Raw genomic sequence first — 15,989 nt, 5'->3', positions numbered from 1 at the left:
ATAAAATAAATCTGATTATATTTTATATAATAAAATAAATATTTTTAAATAATTTATTTTAATGCATGATAATAAAACCTTTAAAACAATCCTATATGTAACTTTTCCGTTTAGATGATATTCACAGATTTGACCATAAAGGAAAGATTTATCGCTCAGTTGTCTATGCGGAAAAAGCTAATGAACTACAAAAGCCAAGCAGAAACTGATTAACTACAATATGTGTCTCCCCAGTATACATAGATAATCACAAACTTTAATTTCATGCATTTTCATTATACTGCAGCTAAATCAACGGAATGTAAAAGCTATTACCCTCTACAATTTCTAAACTGAAGCCCTATTTGAAACCCTGTCCACACAGATACATGCGGATGGAATAAAATACTCACAGTTGTCTCAATCGTTTCCCTTATCGGAGGAGGAATCCATGAAATCCAAAATCCGTTTCATCATCAAGGGCGCATTCTCAGACTTTGGATTCAGGAGATGAAAGATGTGGTTTTCGCCTTCCGTCACAACGAGCTCGACATCTTTGCCCGCCCTTTTTAAGGCCTCGTAATACAATATACCCCGATCTCTTAAAAAATCCTTCTCTGCCACAAATATAAGCGTTCGAAGATACACCAGAGTGGACAGAGCCGGAGAACGGGGTCCATCTGGGTTGCAAAAAGGGTGGTCTCTGTCCGCTCCCACCGGCAGAGAGATACTCCACATTCCATCGACCGCCTTAATAAAACCCTGCACCTCAGCCGCCAATTCGCACTCAATTCGTTCTTCTCCGCCGAAATAGGGATGGACCAGAATGGCCCCTTGGAAACACAGACCATCCCAATTCCTTCCACTGGCACGGATGCCCATCTGGTGCACGATGTTGGCCCCGGCACTGTCTCCTGAAAAGAAAACGTTGCTAAAATCTGCGTGAGAAGCGAGCCACGGATCCACAGACACCCCATCCAGCGCCACTGCTTGACTGTCAAGCCATTCAAGAACACCAAAACAATCGTCATAAGCAGCAGGAAGGCGATGCTCAGGGGCCCTCCGGTACTCCACGGACACACAAATCACCTTGGCCTCTGCAGCTACTTTATTAAGATAGCTGTGATAAAGTGGCGATGCAGCCGATTCAACGCAGAAACCCCCTCCGTGAAAGTACACAAGTACCGGGACTTTTTGTTTTACATCAGTGACCTGCAGAGGAGGGAGATAGAGCCGAACGAAGACGCCTGTCTGAGGATCCAACACAACGTCCTTGGATGCCACTTCCTCGTCAAACTTATCATCATGTGAATTAGTGGGTACCGTTCCCCTGTCCATCAAGCGTTCAACCGTCCCATCTTCGTAGACTCTGATAAAACTGGGAACTTCAAATACGATTGGTGAAGACGACGACGACTCCATAATTATGGTGAGACCAGAAGGGAGCAGATCGTAAAATCCCAGAGGTAGCGCTAGATTGCATTCAATGCTGTGAACACATTGGCGGGGATCTATACTCGCTGCATTATTGCACACTCGATGTGCTAAACGACAATACCAGTTCGTCATCGCTGAACTCTTCTTCCTAAAATTTCCATCCATACCAAATTCTTACAGTAGATTCTTTTTCTTTCCACAAAAGTCTTAACAAAAGTCACATCAATATCAGATTCTTAAAGTAGATTCGTTTTCTTTCTACAAAAATCATAACAAAAGACAAACTTCTTCAGGTGGATACATTTTCTCTTTGGGAAATCTCCATTAAAGTCATAAATTTAGTGGTACAGATTCATCATCCTTTTCCAAAAAATTATTAGGGTGGATTCATCGAATATCTTCATCTTTGTACGAGTGTGTAAATTTTAAAATAATATATAAATGTGATGAGGGTCGATCCACTCGAACTTTGTGAAATTATTGAAGTTTACTGTTTAAAGACGGAATAAATTAGTGAAAATTAAAGGATTTTGTTAATAATTTTTAAATAAAAGTGATGGTGTTTAAAAGGGTTAGGATTCTATAGTGTGAGAAAATATTTATTACTCTCTAGTCAAGCTTTCTTATATTAATAGGTGTAACATTTTTAAAGAGGGATATGTTTTTAATTATTAAACTCACATTTCTTTTAAATAATATTAAATTAGTTTTTTAATTATTTTTAAATTGTATTAAATTATTTCTTTTAATTAATGATAAGAAATATAGTATTATATTATTAAGTAGTTAAAGTTTTCAAAGATACTAAATCAAAATTATCAACTTTAAGGAACAACACAATCACTAAATGTTCCAAACAAGAATGTTTAATATATTCAATATTCTTCTTAGTTGTGTCTACTAAATAAGAATGTTTAATGTATTTAATATTCTTTTTAGTTGTGTCCATTAAATAATGAGTTGTGATATGTCTTATGACTATAGATTCTAGCTCATTCCTATTTTATTAAGTTTGGATGGAGATAAAATTAATGAATGACAAACTATGAAAGAAATGGTCAGTTCTACAACAAGTGATTAATAATAAATTAATTTAGAATTAACGAGATTTCTCCATTATTTTGAAGTCTCCCCCTTAATGGAGAAATGGATTTTCTTATGAAATAATGCCTCTTGGTCCAAGTCTAAGGCTTACAGTTTGACTTTAACAGTTTCATTTTTATTATTCTTACTTTTAAATAATAACAGTGTTTCTTCTTTTGTTTGTTTCTCTTTAACTGCATGTTATAATTGGGTTGTGGTCTTCTTTTCACAATTTGCGATTCTCAATCACGTTCTTGACACATAGTTTTGTATTCAATACTTACAAATTCTACATTATATTCATAAGTGAAGTGTTGCACTTTACATTTATCTAGTTCTTCTACATTAGATTCATAAGTGAAGTGTTGCACTTTACATTTATCTAGTTCTTATTCACTTCATTGTTGCCTCATCAATTCATAATAACATCTAATTTCCTTTGTGCTCCAATGCATCAAAATACCATGAATCTCTTCATATGTATCCACCACATTTTCTATTTCTATGTCATCAAAATTATTTATTGATTCACCATTTTTCTCATTTTCAAGAACCTCCACCATTAAGCATATAACTCCAGATGTTGCTTTGAGACCTACGTCAATTTTTTCAAAAGAATATTCAATCCATTCTTTAATAAGTTTTATATGTGCATCATAATCTATTTGAACAACTTTAAACTAACTTGTTTCCTTAATTGTTGATATGGATTTTTCTTCATGTTCTTCTTTCTCTACTATTGTGATAACACTCTCATTATGATTTTAGGTTGCTTCTACTATGAGGGGCCAGATCATTAACCTCTTGGTCATCTAAAGAAAACAACACTTTATCAATCAAATTCTTTTCAAAAATACCTGCAATTTATTTTCATAAAACAAATATCCATCATTAAATTTTACTGTTATTGCATATTTCTCTTTATCATTAGCAACCAAATTATTGAATTCACCACCCCTACTTTAAAAAGGCAATTAACTTTCTTCAATTCATTAGTTGTTGTTGAATCCTCCATGAATTTTCTCTCTGCAATGTTTGCTCCTTTTTGTAGATCTACTAACAAATCACATAATGTAATCATCACAGCCAACATGACTACTCAACCAAAACTTTGATATTCACATCCTTTTGATCCTCTTTGAACGAGAAAAATAACACAACTGCCAACCTCTAGTGAAAACAGAATTGAATGTGTGGGATCCATCAACCTACAATCTTGAGCTCTATGTGAATGGTGCTTTACTTTTCTCAGTGCCACCAATCATGGACAATCAATCCTGAAATCCTCGGCGATCTTCCCCACAGGTTGCATGAATTTCTTTTGGAACTTTCAAATGTCAAGGAGCACCCCCATCTTGAGAAAATCAAGTACATGGGATTGCAGTGCAATCAATCTCCAACAACAACAATCACACACACACACACTATGATTGTGATCATGATGCTACTTCTAGCACAAAGAACATCTAACATAGCAAGATGACCACATAAATAGGAAATAGGGCAACCTTCTACCAATCATCCCAACCTCAACCTCAGAGTAGTAGAGTAAAAAAACATATCCCAATTGGCATTGAATCATATGGCACAGGATTCAATGCATAGGCAAGAAAGGAGGGTTCAACACTCCTCTAATCATCAGCCAACACCATCAAATAACTATCCAACTCCATAAGAAAATATAATCACTCCAAACACAAGTCCGCATGTCCCTCACCTCAAGTTTGCAACATTAAAATTCGAACGATGATCTGACACACATGCCCACTCTGCATGAATGCATTGTTGGTAGGCTGTAGCAAAAAAAAAATAGACACCTCCAACGTGGTCACTCATGCCAAAAATGTTTGTTGCTCATTGGTTACACGCTCGCTCACCCACTCTTGTGTTTACTCAACTCACAGAGCCATCAACTGACACTTGGACCTCGGTAGAAACCTTTACGCTAGCTTCATCCTCCAACTAGATTTGAAAAGAGAACAATCTCAAGTGAATCTCATCACCAATTGCTTAAACTCTCATGTCAACACTAATCACTCACAACATAGAAGGTCGATTCCAATAAAAAATAATGGTGACAAGATTTATAGTAGTACAAGAGATTTATAACATCATAGCATCTTAGGCCCCAATCTAGCGTAGCTTAAAATAGATCTCTTCTCCCACACTTCTTGCCCACGGGGAAAGAAAAAAATAAATATTCACTTGGGTCGCATGCCACAGAACTTCACAATTTTACACAAGGCACCAAACAAAATACACAAAGTGCATATCTCTCCCAACAACAAAAAATGCATGATAGGCTCAACCTCTGCACAATCTCACCCAACTATCACATGACACTTTGATACCAACATAAAATTAATGATGAACAAACTATGAAAGAAAGGGTCGGCTCCTAGGTGAGGTTAATTCACCAAGAGAGTGTCCACAAAGGACGCATCTATTCATCAGGAATAAATCTCTTACATATATAGGATTTCATGTTTGTTGAGGAGTTTGAATAACTCCCTAATAAATAGGAACTGAATCCTAAATAAAAAAATAAAATATCAACACTCTACAACAAGTGACTAATAATGAATTAATCTAAGACTAACTAGATTTCTCTATTATTCCCAACTTGTTTATGAAAACTATGCAATAAAATGTGTTATGAGTTTAGATTTTGGAAGTGGCAATATGAGTCTTTATAAAATGAAAGATTAGGTTCAGAAAGTGGTGATATTGGTTTTCAAAACTATTGTTTTTAGATTCAAATGGGAAATTTTGAACAATTTTGAACCCAAAAAAATGTTATTTCAAAAATGTTGAATTTTGAAGTACTAAAGTGTCAATTATGATTCCAAATGTGTGGATTTCAATTTCGAAATGGTCAATATATAATTGTTACAAAATGTATTTAAATTGTAATATTTTGAAATTTTTTCTCAATTTATATATAATATCTAGATTCAGTATTAACATACAATTTTCAACATATTATTTTTGTATGTGCATGTATAATATCATTGTGAAACCCATTCTTAAATATATCATGGTTAAAATTATTCAAGTAAACAAATATAAGTAAGATAACTATCATTGTATTCTAGAGTTATGCCTTTTAATAAATACTTAAGGAAACATGGCATAGTCTCACTCTAAAAATTATGTTTAGTATATTCTTGGTATGCTTTACGTGTTGCAAATCTCTTCTCATTTATTTTTATTTTCTCTCATATCCATCCTACTTGGTGACCATGCATATATGATATTATTAAGGTGAACATATTTTTTTGAACCAATAAACCTTTTTTTCTATATTTAATGAAATTTTATACAATTATTTCTTAACATTTGATGTTCTATTTGGTTTCCACCATTAATCCTCTTCTTTATATATCTCAATAATAGCCATGAATCTAAATTAATACTTCCCTTTTGCTTATTCAACCATATCATACAATCTTGATCTAATGATTGTACTATGAGAATTTGTCCATGTGTATCATCATCATTTCAAGAGAATTGATTTCAAAGTGTGTTACATGAAGGTATCACATAGTAATGCTTAATTATGGAGATATTTCCCTTCAAATATGCTTCCATAGCTTCATGTGAGGTTTTTTTTTTTCTTAAATTAGAAATATATTTATATTTGAAATGAGGAATATACATGTTTTGATCATTGAGGGACTATATAGACAATAAGGCCTGAAGTAATTCCAGGAAATAGTCATTATGAGCTCAATATTCCATATGCAAGAATTAAACCCTATTGTGGAGGATAGTAACATTTGTTTAAACCACTTAATCTAAACCAAACTGACAAGCTCAAGTGATAAATTTGTAGCAAAATTATTTCTTATTTCTTACATTATGTATGCCAAGGCTAGAAATTAGTTGTTGAGTGCTCAATGCTTAGGCATAGAGTGTCCAAATATTTGTATATGGTATCCCAATAAAGCATATTTTGATGCCAATATTTTCCCCATCTCTTATCAATATCTTTCTCATAGAAGGAAAAATATGTTTCTAATCCCTTTTCATAATGGACGTAAAAGCCCTGCAAAAAAATTGAAAATGCGTCAATCATTCAGAAATCCATTCTTTCATCTTTCTACTTAGTGGGTGACTAGTTAGTCTATAAGATTGGAAGGGTAAAAGTACTTATACGCGTATATCCCATAAATTGGATGCAAGGAAGCTCATAAACTTCCTAATCATTTGATCTGTGAGCTCAAAGTTAGAGGCTATTTTTTGGTGGATCAATTGTCCTTTTATTTAGAACAACAAATCCAACTCACACATAAACTTTCAATCTGGGTAGGATTTTTGTTTCAAGGTGACTGTGAAAAGTTTATGTAGGAACAAATGACAACCAGTGCTAACCAAAAATCAAAACAAATCATTCTAAGTATCATTCTATTGTAGGCTCGAAATGACCATTCAACATTATAAGGGAGACCACCCGATCGAGAACTCAAAGTAGCTCCTTTTTCGTTTATAACAGTGGTTCCAACTGGTTAAACTAGGTCCAGTTACCTTCTCTCTATCTCTACTGGCTTAAAGTATGCCATTTTCTACTAATAGAGAAGAGACATCAAATTAGCCCTCTTGTTGAGCTCAAGCAAGAAAGTGGTTCTTAGGATGATCTAAGGCTCAGCCAAGCCACAATTAAAGTTTTCCTCTTTGATAAGAGGACATCTAGAAGTGTAATTATTAATCTAAATGCAAACTAATCCTAGAATCCAAGCAAAAAGAAATAAATCCTAAGCCTATCTTAGTTAGGAAGATGTAGATCTAACCCAACTGAGAGAAAGATATTAACATAATTGGGATTTTAACATGTTTGGCTTAAGATGAATATATAGCTAATGAAATAGTTCAATTAACTAATATTATAATTACCAAACATGTTGTTCAGATATCTATTAACAATGAATGATGAACCAATAACATTAGGAAGTAGTTCGTATAATGCCAATGGAAATTAAATTAGAATTAGATGACAGATTTCTGTGTAAATAGTTACTCAGAAATCTCGTTTTAACATATCATAGAAAAATATATAACTGAGAACAGATCATGGGACAATCATATTAGATAGATAATCTATAAGGCAGGTATTCATATTGACAGTAATGCACAATATAACTCCAATTAACATAATTATGTCATCAAGAATGAAATTTCACATTAAAAATAATATTATTTCTAATACAAATGTCTCCTGCTCTTTTGCTTAAATCTGATCCCCTACAATCTCCTCCAAAGCATAAACTCTACTGCTAAAAGCAAGAGCTACAATAGTGCAAACTCTACCTCTCATACATAGTTCGGAATGGAAATAGACAAATCCCAATAATTCTCAGATCTGAGATTGACCCTCTCTACCTACAGCATGAAATCCCTATTATAATAGTGCTTTAAGAAAACAATGTTGCAGAGAAGATAAGCCCCTAACATTCTACAAACCACTAATTATAATTACAAAAATAAATTCCAAATAGGAGAGTTGTTGAAGAACAAATTTGCTCCAACAATTTTCATTGGTCGAAATTATTTTTCTTCTCTTGCAAGAGAAATTTCATTCATTCAAATCTTCTCTTCCTCATCTCCTCAATTGTTCTCCTCCCAAAACCAATCAAAATTCAATTAAAATGCAAATTAAAATAAAAAATACCAAATCTGTAAAACAAACATCTTCAATTAAAATTAAAATTAAATAAATAAATAAAAAGAATTATGAGCCTTCTATTGATCCTTGTAAATATCTTATTGGTCAAAGAGAACATAAACGAATGGATCTACAATTAACGGAGACTTCAAGCAAATGAAATTAAACTCAAAAAATGAGTTTTTGTAACAAATTTGGAGCTTAATTTTCAGCTAAATTTTAGACTCATTTAATGACCAAATATGGTCATGCAACCACTTTAGAGTTATTCTCCTTAATTTTATCTACTTAATGAGTCATCATGGGCCTCATTTGGCTAAGTAAACCTCAACTTATGAACTCTCAAAATTAAAGAGTCAAAATTGTCAGAATTCTGGAAAAATTACTCCCTAAACCAAAAATAAGAAATTTTAATTAAAATCTAATCCTAAATTAAATCAACATTTATTACTTAATTAATATTAATTTAATTACAATTAAAAAATTAAATTAATTACAAACTAATTATATACCATTAAAATTAAATTAAAAATTATAATCAAATTACAATTTAAATATATTAAAATTATAATCAAAATATATTAAATAAATTAAAAATCATTTTAAAAATCTTACAAGTGGTTTTAAACCCATGAGAATGGGTTGAAAATAAAGGAGGAGGGAGTTATATGAAGTGGAGAAAAATTAGCATCCAGATTCAATTATGGTTCTATGATAACCACCCAACTGACTTCGAAAGAAAAAAGAAAAGGATTCATGACGTGTCTCTTAAAAATATGATGCTTATGAATTGGTGTCAAGCAGAGCTTTATAGGAGGGTATCAAAGATGCCAGGAGAAAGCACATGAAAGACGAGAAACATTTCCTTATTTGCATGTGTACACCAAGAAGTGGAGATGAAAATGTGTAAAAAATTGATGTATAAAAGTGAATCCACATTGAGTGCTACCCTGTCAAACTAAGGGTTTCATGAAGGAGCTGTGTGGGCTCTATCCACACCACAGGTGTAGGTTTTCATGTGCATCATGGATTCACCTAAGACAGTCAATCAAATATATGGGTTTTTTACGATGTGATCCACAAGGGACTTGCACATGTGTGCTTTGTGATTTTGAATGACGAGTGGGAGCCTAGCGGTATATCAAAGGCTTGTTCCACTGAATTTTTATTTTCTTTTCTCTACCAAGTAAGTTTCAAACTCATTTGCAGGTGCCATGCATAAAGATGGGGCCCACAACTAAGTGTAGTAAGCCCTCTCTTTATTGTTTTCTCTAGACGTATGTGGTTGTTACTATATAATCTTTGTTAGAGCTTGTTATTTTTACTGTCGGTGGTGTCCTTCTTGGAAGACTTCCATGGATTCTCATGCACAAAGAAATAAGTTGTGGTAGTTTTCTTTTAATATTTATAATTATAATTTACATAAAAGGTGTAATATTACAAGTATGGACATTTAATAACGATGCTTTCATTTAGTTTCTTCGTAGAAAATGACACATACCTTTTGATAAACACTTCATTCAAGAAATTCTTTGAGGTCCATAGATTAGAAGAATATTCTCGGCGTTTAATATATGTATATTTCATTATTTAGATTTTGTTTTGAGCTTGATGGTAAATGTTTTTAGTTTATTATTCTTTTTAAAGGGCATGTAGTTTGATTAACCTTTTTTGAGCCCATAGACAACAACTACTATGATAGTTTTTGTGAGGAAAGAATGTATGCTTATATGCACAAAGATAAATAACTATTAGGCTAGACTTTTTTGGAAAAGGTTATGTATTCGCATGCAAAATTATGTTAGCTTTACTTTGGAAAAGATTATATAATTTCTTGCAAGAATGGGTTATCTTTCTTTCGAAGAAGATTATCTATTTGCATGCAAGATTGTGTTAGATTTAGTTAGAAAATATTATGTATTTGCATGCAAGAATAATATCTATGGTATTCACTTCATTTGGAAAAGAATATGTGATAACATGTATCAAGATAATAGTTGTTAGGTTAATTTCTTGTGGAAAAAGAATATGAATTCACATGCACAAAGGTCATAGCTAATGTGCTAGTTTTAATTGAAAATAATATGGATAGTTGTGATGGTTTTCTGTAGGAAAATAATGTGTCTTTTGGAAAGAAATGATAGTAAAATGTAGTGCTTATGTACTTTATCCTATGCATTTGAGTTATGGATGGACCGACATGTTTCATAACCATACATGTGTAAAGATAAATAGACATGTTTTGATAGTTCTATACTTTAATTCATGCATGTATATAGTTAATAAAGAGGTATGTATCAATATTTTATATGCGTCTTATGTACATGAAAAGATGCTTGAAGCTTCACCAATAAATATTTTGTATTTGCAGGAAATGATTGTAACGCATGTGAAGGACAAATTATATTTAACATTATGGCAATGAAAGAACTAGTGGTCAACGTAGATTGAAGGAATGTTCACTACAGGATAATTGACTTATGAAAACAACCATGCTACAAAGTCAAAATGTTTGAGGATTCATAGGTAAATGATATAATGATTAATGTGATTACTTCTACCAAGTTATGTTGTATTTAAAATTATGTTTCTTTGTAATATTTTATGACAATGCTCAAGAGATGGACTCCCTTACAGCCATTGAGTAAGGGATGAACATGCTCACGATATGTTTAATAATATTAAACGTTTGATGACTTTTCCCTACATGGTTTCCAAATTATATTAGTGTCCAATAGTGTATTTCCGTATTGTGGCATGCTAATGATGTTTCTTCCTTAGATGATGTAACATTTACATTATTAAATATGTGGATAACTAGCATAAGTAAAATATCCATGATAATGATGTGACTTTACAACAAAAATCTTATGTAATTTACTCCCACAATAGTTTTAATGTCATGTGACTTGCTATTCCATTTCTAAAGTTACTCAATGTAATGATTCAAATTTAATCTAATGAATAGTGAGAAAATATAAAATAAATAACTAAAAATGTTACATGATAGTAAATTCTATCAAAAAATTTATAATCTTATATATTTTTTCATGAAATATATAGAATAAATAACTGAAAATGTTACATGCCAGTAAATTCTATAAAAAAATTATAATCTTATATATTCTTTTCAAGAAATTTACCAAAAAAAAAATTAAATCAATAAACTTTTCCAAAAAAAAAAAATAATTAAAAAATAATATATTTATGGAAATTAAAAATAATAATATCTTCAATATTTGATATTCAAGTAATGATTATGATAGAGAGATAAAATGTTTTAAAACGGTATAAGAAGAAAAAAATCAAATAATATGTTCAAAATGATGATCAACCTTACTTAAAAGGAACTATAGTTAAAAGAATTAAAATATTAATTTGATAATAAATAATATTAAAAATAGAAATTTAAAATTTTTCTATTTTGAAACTTGCAATTTCATTGTTTTATTTGGTTTGGTAAGGTATATGTTTTATAAATAAGCATTATTTTATAATATAAATGAATTATATTTTTTATCATATAAAGGAATTATATTAAAAATAATAATGATGAATGAGATCTCAGATTTGATTCACCTTATACTGATTTGCAGATTCTTAAATTGAAAGACATGTTGACATAGAGTTACAGATTCAGCGGCAGAAGGGAGCTCCAGAACCCTAACCATGGCAGAACCCTAGGGTTTCAGGTTATAGTTCCGCGGTTTCTGCCAATAGTGAGCTTTCTGTGGACATGGTAGCATGGTTATCTACGCAGGTCTGACCACGGGTTTGGTTTTTTAATGATTTCTGTTCTCTACAGTTGAGCCTGTCGGTGAATTTCTTTTGTCTGATGCGTGGTATTGCCCGTTGTTTTTGGCCTCAACTTCGTTCAACAACACAGTCAACTCCTTTCAACATTACAGCCTACCTTCCACTGGTCACATGGAGGTCAGGTATCACTATCAGCTAAAATGGTGGAAGAAGACCTCATGGATTACAAGGAGGACCCCATGCCTGAGCAAGAGATTTGGGCGCACCAATCTACACCGTTTGAGGGCCCTTGGTAGCATAAATAGGGTCGGATGATAGCTGTTGTCCAGTCGACACTAAACTCACCCATTTCCGGAAAGCGCCAGCACCCTGCTATCAATGTTGCAGACCTTCCCGGCTTGGAATGTCCCCCCCTCTCTCTGGCAACCCTGAATCTCCTCGGCTCCAGTTTACAGGCTTCCCCCTCCTTCGACTCCCCCCTGCCATATCTCCTGCAACATCCCCCTCCTCCTCCCCCACAGCACTCCCTGCCTATGCACCCTCCCTCCATCTCCCTGGCACAAACTGGCCCGTCCAACCCCCCGCGACCTGCACAATCCTACTTTCACCCGCGCTCGTGCAATCTCAACCCGCATTCCCCAATTCACTCTAGTTGTTTCAGCTCACCTATCCCAAATCCTCGACCTACTCATTCGGCGCAGCATAGCTCCTCAGAACCATGTCGGAACCTTCTTCAAGATTACCCTACGGGATGGCGCTCGGATAATCTGAAAAAGGGCCGGTGTCTCAGAGCTGTGGACACTGATATCAACCTGACCTTCAGAGAGGACGTTTAAATGGTGGATGCCATGGACACGGCGAGGAAAGTTCTTGTTGGCTATGTTAGAGGTAGGAACTACACGGTGGAGAAACTGCGTCAATGGACAGTGGAGATATGGGGCTCCCTGCTGAAAGAACTTCCTGTTATTAGGGTATTGGCCAGAGGATGGTTTGCCCTCCGCTTTCATAGGGAGGAGTATACAGAATGGATATTATCGGGCTACTGGCATATTGAGCTTGCACCAGTTCTATTAAAGCGATGGGATCCTCCATTCGATCCGGAGCAGGACCTATCTAGGTTAGACTACCTGGATTACCTATGCAATTTTGGACCCCTCAGTTGTTCAAACGTATTAGAGATGCACTGGGGACCTACCTTGAACATGACAAGTCCTTTGAAAAAACAGGAATCATGACTATGGCAAGGATATTGGTACACCTTGACACCAAGGCAGGACTTGAGGAAAAAATTACTCTTCACAGGAGGCACTTCTCACAAAAACAACTTCTGGACTATGAAGGAGTCCCATTCCGCTGCAGGAGGTGCCACAAAGTGGGTCACCTATACAAGGATTTCCCTCTACATTCTTCGGTGACCACTGAAATCTCGAAGGGGACGAAGCAACAGACCTCTGAAGAGCAAAACAAGGGAGAACAGGAACAAGGAGAGGCACCATCTGAAGCTGTGGTGGGCGCTACAAAGAAGGCTGGGAACCGGAGAAAAGTTTCATCCTCACCACCTCGGACTCGCTCCAAATCTGCAGTGAAAGCAACTTCTCTACCGGGTAATGAGTCTTTCCCAATATCCGCTGCTCTTTTTTCAGGTGTTATGTTAAATGCACTGCATACATCTTTGCATCCCTCCTCATCTGTACATTGCACTATTCCCTCCATCCCTTGTTCCTTATTTCCTCCCCCACCCACGTTCTCACCACTCCTACTTCCCTCAGGGAATTTTCCACCCCCCCTTCTCACACTTCCTCCCCTTCTGGGCTAGGATCCCATCCCTACAACCTCCGATCCATAGTGCAACCTAAACCTCCGCTTCTTGGATTGGGCCTCTCCCAAGGAAGGACCAAGCTTCATAAACCAGCCAAAGGGCACCCATCCAAGATCAAAACTGCCATAAACTCAGCGGTGGTAGATGTAGCGAGGGGCCAACAAACCACCATTGAGAGGGTGCTTAGAGCATTGGAGCCCATTGCCCATGTTTCCCCATGATTTGGCTCTCCTACAACTGCAGGGGATTAGCCAACCCCCAGAAGAGATTGGCTATCAAAAGGCTGTTAAAGGATACATACTGTGACATCCTTTTCCTTCAGGAAACCCTTGGCACTTCTGATAACATAACCAGAACCCTACTCTCGATTCTGTCGGGCTGGGTATTCCAAGGCATGGATGCCATAGGCAGATCTGGCGGTCTTGCAATTGGCATCAATCCTAAAATTTTCAAGCATATATCCACCTGGGGCGGTATGGGGTTTATTGGCATGGACATATTTTTTGGGGAGCTGGGACTTCAATTAAAACTGATCAACATTTATGCACCTAATCAGAACATATTGGAATTTTAGCACAATTTGTTGGAACATAATCTTGTTTCAAACACCACCATTATTGGAGGGGATCTAAACTTTTCCTTGGGCATAGAATAATCCTGGGGACATCATGCTCAAATCGACCCTATTTCTGATCAGATGAGAACTCTACTGGATACCAGAAAATTAGTTGATGTTCCTATGAACAAGAAACTGCCCACCTGGCATAATAGGCGGACGGAGGATGCTGCCCTGGGTCGACGATTGGATCGGTTCTTGATACATGAAGATCTCATCCATTACATCCCCCTATATCGACAATGGGTGGGTTCTGGGGGATCATCTGATCATCTACCCATTTTTCTCCAAATCACCGGTCCATCAAAAAAGCCGCATTCCCCCTACAAATGCTTTACTGGACACCTAAAAGATCCTGACTACATCAACCTGGTGACTGAGTTCTGGAGAGCTCAACCCCCTCTGAGGGAACACAGGTTGGCTGCGGACTTCTGTATTAGGTTTAACAAACTCAGGACATTGACAGAGCAGTGGTCAAAGAGGAAGAAGTTGAGAGATGAACAACATCTTTTTGACATTGAATTACAGATTGCACAGCTAACGGATGAACAGAGGTTGGGTTTCTTATCGAAGGAGACTAAAATACATCTGGTTTTGCTGGAGAACCAAAAGAATAATATACTACTGGAAAAGGAAGAAAAATGGAGATTGAAAAGTAGAGCCACCTGGCTTCAAGCGGGAGATGGTAATACCAAATTTTTCCACAATTTTGCAAACGGAAGAAAGGCCACCAACACTATATGGCAGATGCCCTGTGAGCCTGATGGATGGGCCTCAACTCACCCTCAATTAGCTAGATTGGGGATTACACATTTCAAAAAACAATTTACAGCATCGGCAGCCATCAATCTCCCGGACATCATAAACTTGGCTGGCCACTTTCCAAGGTTTGTGGAATAGGATGCTGCAGAGGATTTAACTCAAACGGTCACCATGGAGGAATTGGAAGGAACTCTCAAATGGTTCAAGAAAGATAAGAGTCCTGGCCCGGACGGCTGGCCAGTGGAGTTCTATTTGGCTTTCCTGGAGTTACTGGGATGGGACCTACTTGCTATCATTGAAGTAAGCAGAACCACTGGACACATCCACCCCCCCCCCCCCATTAACTTCACCTACTTGGCCTTGATTCCTAAGATAGATTCGCCATCCTCCTTTAATGACTTCAGGCCTATATCCCTTTGCAACTATCTATACAAAATCATTTCTAAAATCATCACCAATCGCATCAAGCCTATATTATCTAACCACATCTCTCAGGAGCAATTTTCTTTCCTCCACCATAGACATATACAGGATGCCATTGGTATAGCCCAGGAAGCCCTCCACTCCATCATACTCAAAAATCTCAAGGGACTCACTCTCAAAATTGATCTGGCAAAGGCCTTTGACAAAGTGAATTGGCTGTACATCAAGATGATTATCACTCACTTGGGATTCCCCCCTGCTCTTATCAACTGGATCATGGGTTGCATCTCCTCTGTTTCTTTTGCCATTCTCATTAATGGTTCAGCATCGCCCACTTTCAATATTGATAGAGGGATAACGTAGGGATGCCCTTTATCACCACTTCTTTTCTTAATAGTCATGGAAGGGTTGAGCAGATGCATAGCTACAGAAAAAAGAAGGGGGGGCCTTCA

The 15,989-nt window shown here is 35.7% G+C and overlaps 2 protein-coding genes and 1 pseudogene across 2 annotated transcripts; 2 read left to right on the top strand and 1 right to left on the bottom strand.

The window, feature by feature from the left end:
* Positions 1–244: 244 nt before the first annotated feature.
* LOC149239633 (2-hydroxyisoflavanone dehydratase pseudogene) lies at positions 245–1,562 on the bottom strand (annotated as a pseudogene).
* A 12,871-nt stretch (positions 1,563–14,433) lies between these two features.
* On the top strand, positions 14,434–15,252 carry LOC149239632 (uncharacterized). The gene has a single exon (XM_089369927.1). It carries the CDS (start codon positions 14,434–14,436, stop codon positions 15,250–15,252), a length of 819 nt encoding a protein of 272 aa, XP_089226053.1.
* A 33-nt stretch (positions 15,253–15,285) lies between these two features.
* Positions 15,286–15,900, top strand: LOC149239631 (uncharacterized). The gene is made up of 2 exons (XM_089369926.1): positions 15,286–15,414; positions 15,610–15,900. Exons 1-2 carry the CDS (start codon positions 15,286–15,288, stop codon positions 15,898–15,900), a joined length of 420 nt encoding a protein of 139 aa, XP_089226052.1.
* Positions 15,901–15,989: the final 89 nt, after the last annotated feature.

This window comes from Pinus tabuliformis, chromosome 8 (genome assembly GCF_031772625.1).
Source record: "Pinus tabuliformis cultivar Carrire ecotype Pingquan chromosome 8, CPIR1, whole genome shotgun sequence".
Taxonomy (NCBI): Eukaryota; Viridiplantae; Streptophyta; class Pinopsida; order Pinales; family Pinaceae; genus Pinus; species Pinus tabuliformis.
This window is presented reverse-complemented; position numbering and strand designations above follow the sequence as displayed.

Coding starts and splice junctions, on each gene's coding strand:
- LOC149239632 (XM_089369927.1), top strand. CDS start 14,434: ATGAGAACTCTACTGGATACCAGAAAATTAGTTGATGTTCCTATGAAC.
- LOC149239631 (XM_089369926.1), top strand. CDS start 15,286: ATGGAGGAATTGGAAGGAACTCTCAAATGGTTCAAGAAAGATAAGAGT. Junction 15,415..15,609: donor ACCTACTTGCTATCATTGAA/GTAAGCAGAACC, acceptor CACATCTCTCAG/GAGCAATTTTCTTTCCTCCA.